Raw genomic sequence first — 20,502 nt, 5'->3', positions numbered from 1 at the left:
GCTCTGGGAGGGAGTGTGGTGTCTGCTGTCCCTGGCCCCACTTCCCACCCCAACGCAACATTCCCCAGAAGCACAGCGTCCTTATGTACAGCTGCATACCCATCTTTCCTGTGACTGCTCAGAGCCTGGGCCTCTGCCTTGAGGAGTCCAGCAACAAAGTAACAGTGCAGGGGGAGGACAACAAAGTACCAAGGGCGGAAACTGTAACCAGTGGGAACACAGGTGTGTGAGGAAGGCTGAAAGCCCTCAGGCCCGAGGATTCCCCCTCCTCCAGTGTGGACAGGCCCCAGGCTTGCTCTGCCCTACCCACTCCTCCTCTGCACACACCACCCCCACCTCCTCACCCCGGCTTCCTCATAGCCGGCTGTGATCGTCTGTTCACTTGTCTCCTACTCCAGACTGGCTTGGAGGCTTTGCACTTTGGCTCCTGTGTGTGTTCAGCTGCTGAGCACAGAAGGAGTACCCTGATGGAGTTCAGAGAGCAGCGTGAGGGGTGGGGGGACAGAGCACAGTTTGAGGCCTCGGGAAGAGGGTAAGAAGAGAACCTTGACCCAGGTTCCCTAGCTTCTCTGGGAAAAACCACTGTGTCCTCGGCCATCAAGCACTTCTCCCAGAAGTCGCATTTCTTTCCTTGTCAGAATATCTCACTGGAGGAGGTGGGATGTGAGATGGTTCCTGAAAGACAAGGCCCGGTGGGCACTGCCTGATACCTGGGTGAACAGAATGTTGCCGCCACTAAAGCAAGCAGATGTGCTCTTTGGTTTTAGTGGGCTCCCAACTGACCGCGAGGAGATGTTGAGGACTGACAAGGTCCAGGTGAGACGGTGAGGGCTTGCCCTGGGAGGGATGGAGGAGGGGTCCAGGGTGAGCCACGTTTCAAGGGAAGGAGTCAGACGTGCTGGATGAGTCACCCAGGTCTGTTTCTGCCCTGCGATCTATGCCAAGAGCGACGCAGCACAGAACCAAGGGTCTCCTCGCCTGAAGCAAGGACGGGAAGCAGGGCCTGCGGCCTCAGGGTGCGGGCCACTAAGGTCATGGGCAGCCTCGGTGAGGTGCCTCCCGCGGGCGCTCGCTCGCCTGCGTCCACGCAGGTAGAAGACCGCGTCGGGGTCCGGGCTCAAGAGACCCCGGACTCGGAGGCGCGGCCGGTCCGCTCAGAACTTCACTGACAACCCACTGTGCGCCATGGGCTCCGGTCGCCGTGACCTCTGCCGCCGAGTCAGCGGCAAGGCCAAATCCCAAAATAAGGCATGTCAACGCGGGCCGGAGCGGACCCAGGAACTCCACTGCCGGCTGCCCGGGAGCCGCGCTCCTTCAGACCCCAGCCCGTACCGGGGAGGCGGGGCGGCCGCGCAGGCTCCACCAATCAACAGCCGGCGTTCGAATTCGCATCCTGGAGCTGCCAGTCGCGGGCGCCCGATGCCGAGGGGGCGTGGCTTGGGGCGGAGCCCGGCGGGGTAGTGGCGCGCGCCCCCCGTGGTGGACCAATGGGAACGCCCGGCGCGTTTGAAAACTCAGGCGGGAGGCGGGCGGGTCTGCGCCTGCGTGGGGAGGCGCGCTCTGGGCCCGCGGGCGGGTCTGGCGGCTACAGCGGCGGCGGCGACCACGGCAGCGGCGACGGCTATGGGTAGCGGAGGCGGTGAGCGCGGGGCGCGGGGCGCGGTGCGCGGTGGAGCGGCCTCCAGGCTGAGTGGGGCCAGCTTGAGCCTTTCGGCCCGGGGTTCGGATCGTCCCGACGGCGCCTGCCCGGCGCGCGGTTTAAATACCCAGCGGCGCCCGGCTCCGCGAGAAAGCGACGCGAGGGGACCGCCACCTGTGCAGGGCCGTGAGCGCCGCCGAGGTTTCCGTGGTTATACCATGGCTGTCCTAGGGCAGGGGGGTGAGGAAAATGGGGCAGAAGACAAGGATCGGTCGAGCTGCGTATGCGCTCGGCTTTCGCATTAGGTTAATTACTGATGGGAAGCCCGGGTGAGGAACGAGGGGAGAGGGCAGGAAGACGCCCTGAGTAGGGAACTTGCCGGTGGTGGAGCAGCCACCTCCCGTGGGGACTGGAGGAAGGAGCGGATGAAGAACCGGGTAAAGCGTCAGAGATGGCTCCTTCTGCCACAGGCTCCTCTGCTTGGAGGGAGGAAAGAGTTGCTGGAGTTGAAGTTGGAAGGACCCCCTGTCAGGGTCTCAGAGGACCTTGAGACTGGTCGGACAGCTCTGACATCCACAGAGCTGGGACTGGCCTGCCCTCCAAGTCCACTCTTGGCTTCTCTGCAGGACGGACCCTCGGAATTTGAACTCGAAAACCAGATTGTTCAAATCCTTAACATTTCATGTTTTAGTCATGTGTGCAAATAGAAGCAAAGAAATCAGCTAGGGTCCAGGCGTCTCCCTGGCTAATCATCATCAACACTGTCTGCTCTTCCTTTCTTCCTTCTTGTTATCTGGGCTGTGGGTCAGATGGTTTCCCAATGGCCAGGTTACATGATTACTACTCACCATAAACGTTTATCAAATATTTGAATGAATGAAGATGTCTCTTATACCACTACCACTTATTTATTTAATCTTTGGGACTGTAACTATGGCTGGGGCAGAGGACCAGTAACTGTTAAAACATGTTCAGGTGTAACTTTTCATATCAGCACAATTCATTTCCAACACATCACTTAAACCATTCCAATTTTTTTTCTTAAGTGATCCACTGTAGGTGTGCCAAGTGTTTCTGTTATCCTTCAAAGCGGAGAATAAGAAGGAGACCTCGAAACCTCACAATCTTGAATCTCCCTGAAGATGCACTCTTTCATATCCTGAAATGGCTTTCTGTTGGAGATATCCTCGCTGTCCGAGCTGTAAGTTGTCAGATGAACACAGTGTCAGCCCTGACATTGTTGGTTTTACCACGAAGGCTTCATGTCTCAAATGTCAGAACAAAAACTCTGGCTAGCAATGGGGGTAGATGATCCACAACGGTGATGTTGGTAATAGACATTTGAGATTGCTCTGATGACAGGAAAGCAAAAATGTAGGACACCGAGGTTTGAGTCTGCTCTTTGCAGCGTTTATTTTAACAGAGAAAGTACCTTTTCCTGGCAGTGAAATTTGAATCCCTCAAGAAATGAAACAGTATTAAGAAGAAAAAATATGTTCTTGAGGATGGTGTGAAGTAGAAGTGTTGGTTGTTCAGTTGTGTTCAACTCTATGATCCCATGGACTATAGCCCACCAGGCTCCCGTGTTCATGGCATTCTCCAGGCAAGCATACTGGAGTGGGTAGCTATTTCCTATCTTCCTGAACCAGGGATTGAACCCTGGCCTCCTGCATTACAGGCAGATTCTTTACCGTCTGAGCCACTAGAGAAGCCCTCATGAGGACAAAGCCCATATAATATCCAGTGCTGGAAGGGACTCTGGGCCTTATTGTGCAGATATCAGAACTGCTGCCTCACCCTAAGCCACTTAACCAAGGGCATCCAGCAAATTAGTGCGGGAACACCCATAAGAACCCATTTGTCTGACTCCCAAACTTGCCTCCATTGCATTCATAACATCTGCAGGTGCCATTTCCAGTGGCAGTAGGAGCTTTTGCACTTAAAATGCTTACCTGTGCTCAGGGCCCCCGGCCTGGACACTGCCTGCCCTCACCCAGGGCAGAGGTCCCGCCTGAGGCTGCTGCCATGTAAATGGTTCAGTTTTTCCTGAGTGCCCCCATTGACCCCCAGGTTCCAGCTGTGCTCCCACTAGCAAAACTCTAAGTAGAGGAGCTCAAAACAGATTTCTGACCTACCCGTTAGCCTCAGAGTTGGTTTCCCTGGTCGTTGCATGTATATAGCATTATATCCCATTTCTCAGCCTGATGTTTACCCCCACTTCCAGGACCTGTCCCCACCTTTAGAACCACAGAGAAAGTTGTGTCTGATTTCTTTTCTCTGTTCAAAGCAACTGCTAGTTACTGTGATACACAGAGCCCGGGAGGCCTTACTGGTAGGGTCAGAGGGAGACAGGAGACCCTATGTCTTCAGGAGCTCCAGAATTGGGGCTTCCCTGTAGCCCCTTGATAACCCCCACCCCACTCCCGTTGTTCCTCAGGTACATTCCCACCTGAAGTACTTGGTGGACAACCATGCCAGTGTGTGGGCATGCGCCAGCTTCCAGGAGCTGTGGCCTTCTCCAGGGAACTTGAAGCTCTTTGAAAGGTATCTGCACCTGAGAGCAGCCGGGCTTCCTCTCACTCCTGGCCTTCCCCGCTGTGCCAGTCTGTCTCAGGACCGGACCTGGCCACAATTTTCCTTGTGCTCGTAGCCCCCTGTCAACACCACATCCCCCAGGGAGTGACTGAGCGTGTAGACCTCACCCATTGAGTCACACGACTTCCAGCACGGTCATGGGTCATCCACACAGGCCTGCCACTTATTAGTCACAGTGGTGCTTCCAGAAGGTCCGCGTAGGCTGTGACCCATCCCGTGTGGCTCAGATGCAGGTCACCTGCACGTGGAAACTTCTTATTTCTCTTACTTTGGTCAGGACCATGTGGTTTGAATCCTAGTGCATTACACTCCCTGGCTGATCCCACCCCCTCTGACTGAGACCTGGAGGAAGAGCCAGAGGGGCCAGGAGTCACACAGTGTGCCCATGGTCACAGGCAGGCTGCCTGAGACATAGTCCACGAACCATTACAGCCCAACCACTTAGAGTGTACTGATCAAGTGGTTTTTAATATATTCACAGCATTGTGCAATCATCTACACTGTCTGACTTTAGGACCTTCTCGTGACCCCTGGATGAAGCCACATAACCATTCGCAGTCCCTCCCTATCTTCCCAATAGTAATCCAGACCCTAGACAACCTCTCATCTACTGTCTGTCTCCATGCATTTGCCTGTCCCGGGCATCTCATGTGAGCGGGGTCACACACCGTGTGGCCTGTTGTGACTGTCTTCTTTCGCTTAAGCGTGTTTTTAAGCCTCATCTGTGATGTAGTGTGTTGTGGATAATAGCTGTTTAGTCATTACCAGAAAAAAGCTGTTCAGAAAGTAAGTACTGTAGTTTCAGGTGCTGTGGTAGAACATAACCTTAATAGAATAAAATCATGCAGTGTTTCATGTTCCTGTTGTTCCAGGGCTGCTGAGAAAGGGAACTTTGAAGCTGCCGTGAAGCTGGGCATTGCCTACCTCTACAACGAAGGCTGTAAGTGCTGCCGGGTCTGGGGCTGGCCTCGCCCCGCTTGGCATTGACACTTTAGAACAAGTGCTAGGGACTTACCTGGTGGTCCAGGGTTAAGACTCCAAGCTTCCAGGGAACTCAGATCCCACATGCATTACATTGCAGTCAGATAAAAAAAGAAAATTAGAACTCACATAAGCCCGTGCCCATGTTAGCAGTTTAGTCGCTGCTCTCGCCGTGTCTGGCTGTGTACCATTGTATCTCGGGAGCTTGTGTCAGAGAGGCGTCCTGCTCAGGGACCCATTGATGAGCTTTGATTCTGTAAGTCAGGAGGTCACCTCTTACTTAACGAGCCTTTAATTTCGATTGACAATGAGTGGCTTTGAGTAGAGACTCAGAATGGGGGCTTCTCAGGCGAGCTAGCCCTCCCGTCTCCCTAGTTAACACTGTAGCCCACAAGTAGACCCCAGCTTCTCTCCTTGGCCACAGCTCATCTGAGGGACTTGGGGCGGCAGTCACAGCATGCCTGATGCCTGGTGTCGGTAACACAGGGAGGGAGCCAAGGCCCTTGGCGGGAGGCAAGTTCAAGCAGGCCAAAGCCAGCCTGGTACCTAGATTCCTTCACCCCCAGGGGCAGGGTGCTGCTCAAAAGAGCCTGATACGACCCTCTCTCCCGACTCCTGCTGATCTGCTGGGCTCACTAAGGAACCTCGTCCTGGTTCCTCCTGCAGGCAGGAACCAGTCTGCACCTCATCCTGTCCCAGCTCCCAAAACACATAAAGTCTTGAGTACCTCCTCCATTTTTCTGCTTCTAAAAGACCTGGCACCTTGCTGAGAGGTCGCCCCAGTCATAGTTGGTTGACTGGACTGTTGACGTGGAGACGATGAGCCGTCCTGTGCCCACCCTCCCGTCATCTGATCATCCCATCATCCAGGCTTTGCCCAGAGAATTCCCACCGTTCAGCTCACCCATCCAGGTGTGCAGCCCAGTCGGTGTCTTCAGAGCTGTGCGACCAACACCGCTCGTTTTGAAATGCTCTTGTCACCCCAGAAAGAATCCCCTGCTAAGCGGGGGCTGGGCGGCAGTCGTTCACAGGAGGGTGGGCCTGTGATACCTCCATGGGGTGGGGGGTGGGGGGCACCTTCCTGGATTTTCAGACTCCAGGCTGTGGGAGGAGCCACAGGGCACTTGGTTCACAAAACACAGGAAGAAAAGCATGGAGCCCCCATCCCGGCTCTTCTGTCCTAAAGCACCAGCAACCTCGCGTGGCAGCGGCCTAAGGCCCTAGACTTTGCAAAAGGACTGGGGGCACTGCTGTGCCCGCCCCCAGACATCCTGGCTCGCTCTGTCCGTCTCTGCAGTGTCAGTGTCTGACGAGGCCCGGGCGGAAGTGAACGGCCTGAAGGCATCTCGCTACTTCAGCCTGGCGGAGCGGCTGAACGTGGGCGCCGCGCCCTTCATCTGGCTCTTCATCCGCCCACCTTGGTCGGTGTCCGGGAGCTGCTGCAAGGCCGTGGTTCATGAGAGCCTCAGGGCGGAGTGCCAGCTACAGAAAGTGAGTCCCGGCATGGGGTGCAGGTGGGGCACCCCACAGGGTCCCAGGAGAGGAGACGGCCCTGAGGGGAGATGCTGTGGACCGCGTGAAGTCAGGGACTTGAGGGCAGGGGAGGCTCCGAAAACAATGTGAATATGGGAGCGCCTGCAAACAACCAGCAGGCAGGGAGAAGTCAGAGCCAGGGTTGGGGGCCTGGGGGCGGGGTGAGGCTGCAGACGGTGCCCGCGGAGAGGGACGGCCAGAGGCTCCGTGATGTGGTTGGTGGAGGCCGGCTGGGGAGCAAGAGGACCTGTACACGGGGGTACGGCGGGGGTCGGGGTGCCCCAGGAAGTCCCCCACTGACGGTCACCCTTCCTTCTCTAGACCCACAGGGCGTCCATACTGCACTGCCTGGGAAGGGTGCTGAGCCTCTTCGAGGTGAGTCCCCCGCCCGCCCGCGTGCTGCTTGGCGTCCTGGCCTGGGTGGGCATGGGCACAGCGGGTCTGCGGCTCTGTGCTGCTCGCCTCTCTGGCAGCTGCAAGCACCGAGGACTGGGACGCTCATGAGAGGCCTCGGGAGGGGGCCGACAGGTCTCCCAGCCAGAGGAGCCTGTCTGTGCTGCCAGTGGAGCCAGAGCGTCTGATAGGCAGGACGGCCCGCGTGCTTCCCGACCGGCTCCAGGCGGCTCCCTCCGCCTCCTCACACCGTGGACTCCACTTAGCACGAGTGTGAAAGGGCCCCCAGCAGCAGTTTGGGGAGGGTGGTGGCCTCTGGTGACAGGCGCTCTGACTGCAGCGGGGCGGGACGTGGGGTGTGAGCGAGGAGCCAGAGGGCCTTGGGGGTCTCCACCACCCCCCACCTCCGTCACTGAGCGGGCAGCGCCAGGCCAAGGCCAGCCCAGCCCCGGGCAGGAGGAGCAAGGCCCGAGGGCAGAGCTCATGGGCTCACACCACCTCGGTTCTCACATGGCGTATCTCCAGGGAAGTTGTTTCTCTGCTAATTTAGTTGACTCATTTTATTAAAGGTGAGCACTGCATGTGTGGTCACTTATTCTAGGATGAAGAGAAGCAGAAGCAGGCCCGGAACCTGTTTGAAGAGTCTGCTAACCAGGGGTGTCTGACCAGCTCTTACCTGCTCTGGGAGAGTGACAGGCGGATGGATGTGAGTGGGCCTAGGTCTGGGAGAGCGAGGATGACGGGGGCCAGAGGCTTAGTCTCAGAGCAGCCCTGGACAAGGGTCTGCCAACGCAGGGGGTCCTCCTCGGGCCCCCGGGGCTGCTCTCAGCTCCACCCTGGGAACGACCACCACCACTCAGGGCAAGAAGGGCCAGAAAGAAGGCCCAGCTGGGGCCCCTCTGGGGGTCTTGGGGGAACACTGAAGAACCCAGGGGGTTGGTTCTGAGTTCCTCCAGAGACACGCCATGTAAGGGCATCTCACATTGACAGATGCTGGACCCCGGACGGTGCCTCCACAGCTTCCGGAAGCTCAGGGACTTTGCTGCCAAAGGCTGCTGGGAGGCGCAGGTGAGCTGGGAGCCAGCTTGGTCCCAGTGCCTCCTCTCTGGGACCCGGGGTGGGGCTGCCAGGCTCCCGCGGGGGGCGGGGGGGTCATGCCAGGGCAACTCTGAGGGTGGTCAGCTCTGAGGTGTGCAGGAAGGGCAGCCTGGGAACGCTTTGCCCATGGCACTGAAGACAGCCAGCCTCGTCCTCCCTGCGTGCTGTGGACTAACCACAGTTGCTGTCAGTGTGGACAGCTCCCTAAAGCAGGCCTGCGGGGACAGCATCTTGGCAGCGGGACCTGAGGCTCCTTAGTGCAGGTTGGCGTGAGGAACGCTATCCTCTTCCCAGTATCTGACCCCTCACCAGGTGGTCCGGCGTTGGACCTGGACGTTGGAGGGTTGTAGTTGGCGTTCACCAGACACTGTCCCTGTGCAGCTGCAAGGAAGTCACTATTTCCAGACAAATCAGAGGAAGTCCCCGTTGGCCAAGCTGGTGCCTGTGACCCCATCAAGTTGGGGCTTCAGTCACTGGCCCTTAAAAACTTGGGACAAAGTCCGCAGCAGGAATGCCCACCTGCCACATGACAGGCCACTGTAATGTTTGTGTCCAGGAAGGCACGCAGCACGTTTACGAGAAATGTAACGATCAACAGCGTGTTGCTAAGACAAGGTCAGACTGATGAGTAAGAACAGTAAGTCCCCATAGAAGTACACGGGGCCTCAGTATGCTCAGAAACGAGCAAGTAAATACTAGCCGACAAAATATGGGGCAGGTTTGACCTCACTGCTCCTCGGAAAGGCGCCCGTTCAGAGAGGTCATGGCCGATCCCATGAGCAGATCACACACACGTATTCTTTGCTTCTGAGTGGCTAGCTAGTAACTTCTGAAAACAAACATTCTCAAGGAGAGCAGTTTGGGCCGGCCAAGATGTGATAAGATAGTCTTCGGTGTTCCTGTGAGTGGGGGTGACAGTCCGAGCAGGCCTTCCAGAAAGCGTCAGGGCACAGGCAGCGCCTGGGGGTCGGCCTCACGAGCAGAAGGCTCACAGGCCTGCACAGCGGCGGCCCCCCAGGTGACAAAGCCAACAGAAACCCCCTCAGAGGAAGAGCAGGGCGAGGAGGGGCCGACCTCCCGTTCTGTACCTTTCATCCCTTTTAAACGTTCTACCGTGACTTACTAGTTACTTCCAAAAGCATAAGTAAAATCGTGGCCCTCCTGTTCTGGCAGGCTTAGAGGGTGTAAGTGGGCCAGGATGTTGACAGACAGGAAGGCCCTGCCCCTGCTCACCCCATGACTCTTCCGCCCGCAGCTGTCTCTAGCCAAAGCCTGTGCACACGGACACCAGCTCGGATTGGAAGCAAAAGCCTCCAGCGAGATAGTCTGCCAGTTGTTCCAGGCCTCCCACGCTGTCAATAAGCAGAGGGTCTTCTCTGTCCAGAAGGGGCTCAATGACACAATGAGGTGAGGGGCCAGAACTGCCCATGGTGACAAGGTCCTGTGACAGGCCCACCAGGATCCCCCCCCTCCCCCGGTGTGCACGTACATGCGTGCACATGTGTGTGTGTGTGTTTTCTAAAACCAGTAATGCCCGAGTTATCTAGGGCTTTGGGAAAAAAAGAAAACTCCCATATGAGTGTCTGTTCTCTCCAGTTTCCCTTTTTAAGCCTCAGAAAGTGTTAAACCATTTTAAACCTCTTTCTAAAATGATGCCAGAAAAACCACCTTTTTTTCCCAACCCATCCTCACGAGCATCAGCATCAGCAGGGGAAGTGGGGGCCTGCAGCCTCGGAACCCCGTGACCTGCCTCTTTCCGCAAGTCCATTCTCCTCTGAAGTTTGGAGATGACACGCTGTTACAGAACATGTTAGAAAGCAAAATGGAAAATGTGAATAATTTTCCAAGCTCATGCTAGGGATCGCGAATGCGTTTTAGATGTATAACGGGCAGGCCCTGGCTGTGCTGCCACCTCTCCGCTCACAGCAGGCGGGCAGTGTCCCCTGCTCCCACATTAAATGTCAGCAAGCTGCTGTACCTTTTTTATTTGACTAATTTATCTGGCTGCACCAGGTCTTAGTTGCAGCATGCAGGATCTCTTCGTTGCAGCACGTGGGATCTAGTTCCCTGACCAAGGATCGAACCCAGGCCCCCCGCACTGGGAGCTTGGGAGCTCGGAGTCGCAGCCACTGGGCCACCAGGGGAGTCCCAAGCTGCTGTGCTCCTGAGTCGACCTGCCGTGGTGGTGCCCCTCCCGCCCTGTGCCCTCCCAGTCTTTCCGTTTTTTGGCGGGGGTGGGGGGCACTGTTGCTATTCCATTTGTGTGTTGGGAGTGAGGGTTAACATAAACAACCTTTTTTGCTTTTCAAAAGCTAAAGTAGTTTTATTGAAATAATAACATAATATTATTTCAGCCACAAGTTGAGCATTTGTCTGTTTTCCTCCATGTCAGACAACAGCCGACTTCTTCCTTTTCTTTAGTTGAGTTATAATTGATTTCCAGCATTAGTTTCGGGTTAAACCACTTTAAAGTGTGTGGTTCGGTTGGTCGGTTTTTGTCAGGTCATTGTGTTTATCCAGGGTGTCCTCGCAGGGAGCATCGTCCTCTGCTCCCAGTCGTGGCTGGTGTGGCCCTCACACTCCTGAGCGCTCCTCCCGGCCACCCCCTCCACTGCCCCGCTCACTCTGCCCTCACCCCCCTGCGCCTTCCCTCTGCCTGTGAAACACGCTCCTGTCTGGCTGCCCACCTGGAGCCGCCCTCCACCTTCAGAGCCCCTCGCCATCGCGGCTCGTCCCTCTGGCTTTTGTTCTCCCGTCTCCTCTCCTTTGTCCACTGCGCCCGGGCATCGTTGCCGCTGCGTGCAGTGTCCCCTGTGGCGTCAGGGTCCCGGCTTGGCCTTGGCGCCATCGAGGAGGAGGGACCCTGTGTCTGCTAGCTCTGCAGCCCGAGCCCTCTGTCGTGGTTGCCTGGTGGCTGAGAGCTCAAGCGCCCGGGCTCAGTGCATCCTGCTTGGGCTGCATTCCTGGCTCTTTGCTCAACTGCAGGGGGTTGGGACAAATGACCCCATGGTGAGAGTTCTTCAGGGAGGAGACAGGTTTCCAGGATAGTAACCTTTCACCTGTGACCTGTCCCCAGTGTCCAGAGCAGACCCGCTCTGCCCCTTTATAAGTGACGGTCCAAGTTTATCCAGTGCCAGGGGGCCCCTGGGTGGGGGTGGGCAGGGTCCACATGTGTGCGCCCACCTGCCTCCCAGGAACCAAGTCAGGAGTGGTGGGGCCCCCACCCCCTTGGACGGCTGCCAGCATAAGCCCGTGACACCTGAAGTGACCGCTCGCCCCTCGGGATGGATGGCTGAGCGGGGCTGGGAGACAGGACCCCGTGGAGTTTCAGGGAGTGGGAGACAGGACCCCATGAGGTTCGGGGCCCTGCAGAGGCTCTGCCTGGTGTTCAGGGCCCCGTGGAGGTTCGGGGAGCGGGAGACAGGACCCCGTGAGGTTCGGGGCCCCGCAGAGGCTCTGCCTGGTGTTCAGGGCCCCGTGGAGGTTTAGGGAGCGGGAGACAGGACCCCGTGAGGTTCGGGGCCCTGCAGAGGCTCTGCCTGGTGTCAGGGGCAGCACTCCTCCCACAGGTACATCCTCATCGACTGGCTGGTGGAGGTCGCGACCATGAAGGACTTCTCGAGCCTGTGTCTCCACCTCACCGTGGAGTGCGTGGACCGGTACCTGCGGAGGCGGCTGGTGCCCCGGTACCGGCTGCAGCTGCTGGGCATCGCCTGCATGGTCATCTGCACGCGGTGAGAAACCCCTGGCCGGCCCTGCGCAGGTCACAGGCTGGCCTCTCAGTGGGACGAGCAGGCCTTCGGCACCCCACCTCATGATAACGGGGCTCTAATCTCAGGGGCGCCCAGAGCAGGTGGTCCTCCCCACACGGGGGCAGCAGGGCTGACCCTCCGTGCACGGGCAGCCGCCGTTCATCCCGTGGTGGCCTCACTTGGGCAGGAACTGTGTTCCCCTGGCCCCTGAGGGCAACATGGAGATGCGGGAGGCCGCAGTCGGCTGCCCTTCCGAGTCAGGCTGTCAGCTCTGTGTCCAGAGACCCACGTCCAGCCGGGTTCACACCCCCTCCTACCCCGGGGACAGGATGCGGGCTCCTCAGAGGTGGCTGTTCTGACTCTTCCCGTCAGCCGTCTTAAGTTTCACGAAAGTCCACCTTCCTAAAACCAGCACTTCTTCACCCAGTTTTGCCTTTGGACAGAGCGTGGGTGGCACGTCCCACCACACATGTTGCTTTTGTGTGTGTTTTAAACCAGCTTTCTCCTACATGGCCTGCCATCGCCCGGGCAGTGCCTGTCTGTAAGGCGTAGGGGGTGAGGGGCAGGCTCGCTGCACACAGTGGCGTCAACTATGGAGGACTGGTCTATCTTTGGCACAGTGACCCAGAGACGTGTGTCACTGGGGTGTAATGTATCTGCTTCATCAGCTCATGCGGGTGCCTGAGGCCCTGACTTGCTCTCTGCCACTTGCCATGGCCCCTGAGGCCACCCAGTCCACGCCTGCAGTGCGCTCCGTCCTGTGGCCCTGATGGGAACTGGGCGCTGTGGTTTCCTGGTGGCCAGGGAAGCAGGGTGTCCACAGGCGGAGGGAGCGGGGCTCAGGCCACACGCGGTCCGGCACCTCTCACACGTGCCTCAGAACCCAGAGCTCCGGGTCTTGTCACCAGAGAGGGCTGGACCGGTAGGTCCCCAGCCTCCCCAGGTCTAAACAGCATGGTTACGTCCTTGCCATCAGAGACCGGGGGACCGGCCGTGAGATAATCACTTTAAAAGATTTTTAGGGGCTGAGACACCCCTCCGTCCACTCTGCCACTGCCTGAGCACAAACTCGCGTCCACCCCTCTCGACGTCACTGCACCCCGCACATATGGTCCCCACTGTTCTGTCCTCTCAGCCAAGCCACCGCGTGAGCTACAGAGTGACCAAGCGGCTGCGGGCTCGGCCCCTATCACCCTGGCGCGGGGAGGGGCCCTCAGAGGCCGCCAGACCAGCGTGTCCCTTGCTAGCTGGCGCTGGGAGAGAGGAGAGAACAGGGTGACCACCTGCCCAAGGACCGCCCAAGTCCCTCTGCCCGACCCCCGGGCTGGGTCCAGACCTCCAGACAGCCTCTGGCTCTGGTTCTGCTGGCTCGGCTGCCTTCTGGGTTGAAGCTGTTCATGCTCGCTCCGGAGCGGCTGGCACATGGCAGGGCAAACCCTCATCCCTCGGGAGATTAAGACGATTGGCCGCTCACACCCTTCGTGGCTGGACTTTGCAGAAACACCTGCATGCCCAGCAGCCCAGCCACTCTCCCGCCACAGGTCTGTGGCGCTCATACCCCTGCCCCTCAGCCTCTACGACAGGCTCACGTGACCATTCCAGTTAACCTCACCCGCCGGGGGCAGCCAGGTCAACCCGTTGGAATCCCCACCCCATCACTGAAGCCTAAAGCCCGCCGAGGGGCGCGAGCTCAGACCCCTTGTTGACACTCCAGGTTCATCAGCAAAGAGATCCTGACGATCCGGGAGGCCGTGTGGCTCACAGACAACACCTACAAGTACGAGGACCTGGTGAGGATGATGGGCGAGATCATCTCGGCCCTGGACGGGAAGATCCGGGTAAGCGGCCACTCGCCTTTTCCTCCTGAATCGAGGCCGAGTAGCACCAGGGGGTGGGAGGAGCAGAGGGCACGTGCGTGGCTCTGGGCTTCTCTGCTCAGGGAAGCCCTCCAGGACCCAGAGGGCACGAGGCCACAGCCACTCGGCGTGCCCAGCGAGTGTGCTGGCCACTAGGAGGGCAGCGTGTCTGCAGTCCAGCCTCCCCCGAGCGGGCAGAAGGGCCCTCTGCATGCCGCGACCCCACGCCCACCGCCCTGTCCCGCCAGGTCCCCACCGTGGTTGATTACAAGGATGTTCTGCTGACGCTGGTCCCCATGGCACCAAGAACCCAGCACTTGTGCGGCTTCCTCTGCGAGCTCTCCCTGCTGCATACCAGCCTGGCCGCCTACGCCCCGGCCCACCTGGCTGCGGCCGCCCTGCTGCTGGCGAGGCTGACACACGGGCAGAGTAAGCGGCCGGTCCTTCCCGCTCGCCTCTCAGAGCTGGGCTGAGCCCGCGGGCAAGGGTCTCCGGGAGTCGGGAGCTGGTGCTCGGGTCCGGGGGAGGGAGGGGGAGACAAAGCAGCATGCTTCTCTTTCCTGAGGAGGAGGCAGCAGGATAGACTAAGAGCCCTTGTCTGGGGGTGGCTTGGTATTCCCCCCGCAGGGCACAGCGGGCATGCGTGCCCTGGGCACAGGGCCTTTTCAGCGCTGAGCCCTAGGAAGCTCCATCCCAGAACCACTGGGGCTGTGGGCATCAAGGCGGCCCCATGACCCCCACTTCCCTCCCCAGCGCAGCCCTGGACCACCCAGTTGTGGGACCTCACCGGCTTCTCCTGTGAAGACCTCATCCCCTGTGTCTTAAGTCTTCATCAGAAGTGGTAAGTGTGTAAGGAAGCGAGCCCCACACACAGGGTACATCCTCCACGCCGTGCGTCCAGAGGGCGTTCACATCACAGGAGGGCTGTCCGGCGATGAGTTGCAGGTCTCAGGGTTGGCGTTTAGAAGTCCCAGGGCCATGTTGCTTAGCGCACACGTTTTTTAACGTTTCCTGTGTGGGCAGCAGCTCCTCCCCACCCAAACCTAACTCTACAGACAGTAGAGCATAAGAAAAGATGGTGGTAACTCACTGCAGGAGGCTGGCATTGTCAGGCTGCAGCCCGGGCACAGGCCGGCCGTGCCTGCCTCAGGCGCTTGGCCCTTCCCCTCTCATCTCACCCCGGCTGGCAGCCTCGCTGCTCCCACTCAATCCCACCCGCACTGCGTGCTCTGAAGCCCCCAGGGCCCCCTCCTTTCTCAGGCCACGTGGCCTCAGCATCCCCTTCCCCCACCCAAGGGGCCGGGTGATTCTGCCTCCCTGCTACCTTCCCTTAGTTTTTTTTGTTTTTTCAATCCAGATAAACTGGAAATATTTATTTACAAGTGAAACTTTTTTTTAAGTGTGCAGTTCGACAGGCTTTTGGTATAGAGTTGGGCAGGCATCACCACCATCAGTCAGAGAACATCTTCTCCCTCAAAGAAACCTGCCCTGCCTCCCTAACACCTTCGGGTGTCCCCTCCCCACCGGCCCCCACCCCGCAACACTCCTCTCCTTCCTGTTCTGGACGCTTCATCACGGGCCCGCGCACCATGAGGCCTGTAGGTGTGAGCGGCCTCCCACCTGCACGGTGTCTGCACTGTGCAGGGAGCCCCCAGGCGGAGAGGCCCCGTCTTACTTCTACATCTCTGCACTGATGGACTTTTGGGGGTTTTCTGCCTCCCCACTGCTGTGGACAACTGTGTCCAGGTCTCTGCAGGGACCTCTGCCCCCTTCTCTCGGGGACACACCTGGGAGTGGACGCTGGGTCATAGGCGCCTCTCAGGTTAACCGAGGGACTGCCGGGCGTCTGCACGGTGGTGCTGGGCTTGCTTCAAGGACGTCAGGTCCTCTCCCGTCTGAGCGGGGGCTGCAGGTGGAGCCTCCTAGGGGCGGTGCCAGCACTCCCCGCCCCCCGCGGTCCCTCATGTGTCTATCTGTCTGTCGGTAGCTTCCACGATGACGCCCCCAAGGACTATAGGCAGGTGTCTCTCACTGCCGTCAAGCAGCGATTTGAGGACAAGCGGTACGAGGAGATCAGCCTGGAAGAGGTACCGAGGGGTGCCGGTGGCAGGCCCGCCCGCCCGGGGCCTTGCCGCCCTCTGACCGTGCCTCCCCTGCAGGTGCTGAGCTACGGCCAGCTGTGTGCCGCCCTGGGCGTGAAGCAGGAGAGCCCGGAACCTGCGCCCTTCCTCAGCGCAGGTGACATTCACGCCTTCCTCAGCTCGCCCTCCGGGAGAAGGGCCAAGCGGTGAGTGAGCCCGCGGGCCCAGCTGGGCTCCCGTGTGACCCCTGCAGCCCTTGGGGATCCCCCGGAAACGGAAGCTGGGCTGGTGGTCTGCACCACCTGCAGCCCTGCCTCCTCCCCTGCGTGGCTCCAGCCCAGCTCCCTGTGGGCTCGGTGGTCCTGAGCACAGGTGGAGCCCCCCCGGGCCACGCTGCCCCACCGCGCGTCGCCCCAGTGCTCCAGCCGCGCCCCGAGGAGAGGCTGGGGCACTTGGTCCCCATCACCCCATCACCCTGTCTCTTCTGTCTCAGTGTCCTGGCTGTGGTGCCTGGAATAAGCTCCCCTCCGCCCCCCCCCCCAAAGAACTCCTATTCATCCTACAAAGTCCAGATGAGCAGGGACCTCACTGTGCTGCCGGCCCGACCTCTGAATCAGCTGCGAGCCTCCGAGGGCACTTCCTGGGTGCTCACAGCACACGGGGCAGGGCAGGCGCATGCCAGGGACCAGGCTGGGCCCCCTGACGCTGCCGCCTGTAACTGCATTCCCAACTCCCTTCCCCAGGAAGCGGGAGAACAGCCTCCAGGAGGACAGGGGCAGCTTCGTCACCACGCCCACCGCCGAGCTGTCCAGCCAGGAGGAGACGCTGCTGGGCAGCTTCCTGGACTGGAGCCTGGACTACTGCTCGGGCTACGAGGGCGACCAGGAGAGCGAGGGCGAGAAGGAGGGCGACGGTGAGTGGCGGGCGGGCCTGGCCGGGGCTGCGGGAGCTCGTGTCCGAGGAGCCTGGGAGAGCAGAGCACCCGGCACTGCAGCCCACAGGGAGGACAGGCTGTGGCCCGGCCGGACATGTGCTGCCGGGAGGACTGCACGGGGCAGGGGCAGGATAGACCCACCTGCGTTCATGACAAGATCTTTCTAGAACATCCTATGCCACGTGACCCCCGCTCCCCCGCTGGGTCCTGTGCCTCGGGTGTCCCTCCAGGCCAGGCCACAGAAGGCTCTGTCCCCATGTCTGGTCAACCATCTGCAGACAGGGGGAAGGGAACTCGAGGGCCCGGTTTGAGGCCATGTCTATGGATTTTCCAGTTGTGTGCTTCTGCATCCACTCAGGATTAAGTATTAGATGGCCCTCAGTTTCTTGTCCCTTCTTCCTGTTCCCCATGTCACATGGGTGTCACCCTGAGCTTGGAGGACACACCTCGCCCTTGACTTCTTAAGCAAAGGGAAGGGGAGTGACCAGCAAGGGTGAGGAGCTGTGGCTGAGGTGGGACCCCGGGCTCCCCTGGGTCCTGGCCGGGCGGAGGCTCACCCCGACGTCCCCCGTCCCCCACAGTAACGGCTCCCAGCGGCGTCCTCGACGTCACCGTGGTCTACCTGAGCCCCGAGGAGCACTGCTGTCTGGAGTCTAGCGATGAGGAGGCCTGCCCGGAGGAGGCGTGGGGGGCCCAGGACACACAGGCGCTGGCGCCAGGCTGCCAGGCACTGCGGACCCCAGGGCCGGAGCCCCCTCTGTGCGGCAGGCGGGGGCTGGGCAAGGACGTCACGACGTCGGGGTACTCCTCCGTCAGCAGCGCGAGTCCCACAGACTCCGGGCATGCCTCGGGGGGGGCCCCCCAGTCTACCTCAGAGCTGCCCACGGGCAGCAGCTTGAACACACAGCCCTGCCACCACCACACCCGGAAGTCGTGTTTACAGTGCCGCCCCCCCAGCCCCCCGGAGAGCTGTGCTCCCCAACAGCAGGTGAAGAGGAAAAACCTGTCGGCCCCCAGCGAGGAGGAGGAGGAGGACATGAACTTGGGCTTCTTGAAGCTGTGAGTGTGTCTGAGCGTGTGCCGCAGTGGACGTCCGCTGAGGGGGCGCTACTGCTGTGCTGGTGTGGGGCGGGGGACGAGACAGTCCCTGCGGGTCCCCGCTGGCCTCGCTCGGGGCCCGAGGGGAGGTCTGGGGGCTGGGACTCTTTCTCCAGGGGAGCCCATCACGAGCCGTCAGAATCTCCAGAGCACAACGAAAACTCAGATCCTCCTCTTTGGGAAGTTTAGCCTCGAAGCAGTCACACCATGCCACGTCAGTCCTGTGTCTCTGTTCCCTCCCGTGTCTTGTCTTGCTTCCTCTGGGAAACTCAGCCCACATCCTGGGTGAACGTTCCCCACCCCCCCAGCACCCCAGGAACTGAGCTTTCACAGCTGAGAACATGTGTAGCCCAAGTGTCCAGACACAGCTCCCCGTACCCCCGTCTGTTTCGTCTGGGGTCCCAGGAGAGCCAACAGCCCTGAGCATGTTGCCATCCCTGGGCCCACACTGCCCTGCCCTGGGCATGCATTCCTTTCCTCACGGGCTGGTGCCTCCTGCAATGAGAGAGCTCTGCCCCGGGCACCGTGGTGGGCTGTGCGTGAACACCAGGCTCGAGGGCCTGGATTCTCAGTCACAGGCTCGCTCCCTCCCATGTTCTCAGCTCCTTTTAAAAATATGTCCCTTCTCCTGCAGTGGTCCATCTGTGTCCCCAACAGATGGTATCTGCATGACCCTCTCTCTGCACTGAATTGCTGGACCATTTGTTTCCCTGTCTTTATTTCCATTCTTCATCCCTCTAGGATAAAAAACAGAAGAAAAATTAAAAATAGAAGGTATTACATTTTAAAAAATTCTCAACATTATTTAGGCTCAACTGAAAAATGAAAATTTGATTCAAACTCCTCAGTGCTCTCCTGACACTGTATGCAAAATCAGTTTTCCCAGAGAGGTTATCCAGGAAAAAATTAAATGTCATTTGTAACATCTGAGGTGACCAAGACACGGAAAAGCATGAACCAGAGGACTGGCTTGCTGGGTGAGGGTGAACCTGCTGTGACTTCCTGCAAATCATGACCCTGACCGCTCTCCCCTGCTGGGCTGACCCCAGCACACTCACCTGCTGTCGCTTTTGCTTTCTCTTGAAATGTCAGAAAGAACCACTTAACCAGGAGTGTCCCCCAAATGCTCTTGAACCAAAACTACAGGGACCAAGAGACGCTTGCCCGGAGAGGCTTTTCTGGGCTCTTGACTCCCTGTGGGAGCTATCTTTTTTGCTGCTGTAGGCGAATTCTGACCACCCTCGGTAGGCCATGGTTGAGTAAGGGAATCCCAGCATCGGGACTGCAGACCTCCCTTGTCGACTGTGTGCCCCTAGGCATGTGTGAGCCTCAGTTTCCTCATCTGTACGATGGGGTGACAATACCTACCTCACAGGGGTGTTGTGAGGATTAAATGTGATGAGGATAGTAGTAGCTGAGTGATGTGCATGTCTGAACTGCCTTGTCCCCTTGGCCCCTTATCAAAACCCAAAAGTTCTCTGCCTTCTCCTGGCCAGCCTGCATCCGCAGAAGGAGAGTGCTCTGGTAGGGACCTAATACCGCCTGACTGGAGGGTGGGGTCTCCCTGTGTCTGCTCCCCTCCCCTCCTTTCTCACTGAGAATCTCATTTCAGGCTCCCCATACTGGGCAAGAAAAGAGGTCGCTGCTGATGGAGGTGCCCACCCTAACAGCAGTCCCAGGGCTGCCTGGGTCCCACTCGACCCTTCCCCCTTTTGTCCCAGCACCCTCAGCTCCCTTCCTTTGCATCTGTTCTCTGCTGTGGCACCTTCCTATTAGCAACAGTGAAAGGGACACTCCTCTATCTTTAAACAAACCCCCTCCCAGGTCTGTCCTCCATCCTGCTCTCCCCTGAGATTTCTTGGCCCCTGTGGGGTTGGCACTCATCCTTTTTTCTTGTTAGATCCAATTACAATGGGCCCTGCTGCCAGCATCACTCCTCTCAGCCAGCATCTGTCCCCACCACCCCCACTCCCACGTGTCTCCCGCGGACACTCCCTCCTGGGACAGGCTCCTGTGACACCAGGCTCTGCTGTCCCTCCACCACTCAGCTCCAGCTCCCCCTCACCTGGCCCCATCCGGGCACCCCTGCCCCACCGGGGACCAGCCTGCCCAGCCCCACTGGTCCTCGTGCCCATCTCTGGCTCTTGGGCCTCCTCCCCCTCTGCCGAGGTGACCACTCCCGGATGTCATCACCTCGTCAGCGTGTCCACAAGTGCACACTCCCTCCTGCCTTGTCCCTGCTCCCGACACACACGTCATCCGTACCTCCGGCCACAGCAGTAAATACCTATGGGCCCGTCCGCGTTCCCGGCCCTGCGATAGGTGCCCCGGGGTCAGCAAGGTCCCAGGGCCCTGCTTTAGAGCGCCCTCGATGCAAAGACGAAGCCGACCGTTAAGGGACCACAGGAGCCTCCATCTACCCCGTTATCCAAACCAGAACTGCGCGTCTTCCGAAGTCCCCCAGCTCGCTCTGCTGCCCCCAGGCGGGGGTCGGAGCCGGTCACTGCTCGGACCGCCGGCCAAAGGGCGGGGCTAGAGGCGG

At 59.2% G+C, this 20,502-nt stretch overlaps 1 protein-coding gene and 1 long non-coding RNA gene across 2 annotated transcripts; one reads left to right on the top strand and one right to left on the bottom strand.

Moving 5' to 3' along the window:
• Positions 1 to 1,513: 1,513 nt before the first annotated feature.
• On the top strand, positions 1,514 to 19,373 carry CCNF (cyclin F). Its single transcript, XM_043455336.1, has 17 exons — positions 1,514 to 1,639; positions 2,686 to 2,840; positions 4,077 to 4,183; positions 5,107 to 5,174; positions 6,513 to 6,706; positions 7,070 to 7,123; positions 7,743 to 7,847; positions 8,132 to 8,209; positions 9,495 to 9,646; positions 11,809 to 11,973; positions 13,706 to 13,829; positions 14,096 to 14,276; positions 14,601 to 14,688; positions 15,835 to 15,934; positions 16,007 to 16,134; positions 16,672 to 16,841; positions 17,444 to 19,373. Exons 1-17 carry the CDS (start codon positions 1,624 to 1,626, stop codon positions 17,923 to 17,925), a joined length of 2,367 nt encoding a protein of 788 aa, XP_043311271.1. The 5' UTR covers positions 1,514 to 1,623; the 3' UTR covers positions 17,926 to 19,373.
• Positions 14,270 to 20,494, bottom strand: LOC122432982. The gene is made up of 3 exons (XR_006266997.1): positions 20,226 to 20,494; positions 14,635 to 14,771; positions 14,270 to 14,407 (listed from the first exon to the last, which is right to left on the bottom strand). It is a non-coding gene; the product is annotated as an uncharacterized LOC122432982 (long non-coding RNA).
• Positions 20,495 to 20,502: the final 8 nt, after the last annotated feature.

This window comes from Cervus canadensis, chromosome 32 (assembly GCF_019320065.1).
Source record: "Cervus canadensis isolate Bull #8, Minnesota chromosome 32, ASM1932006v1, whole genome shotgun sequence".
In the NCBI taxonomy this organism is placed as follows: domain Eukaryota; kingdom Metazoa; phylum Chordata; class Mammalia; order Artiodactyla; family Cervidae; genus Cervus; species Cervus canadensis.
The sequence above is the reverse complement of the archived record's forward strand: the minus strand, read 5'-3'. Positions and strand labels throughout refer to the sequence as shown.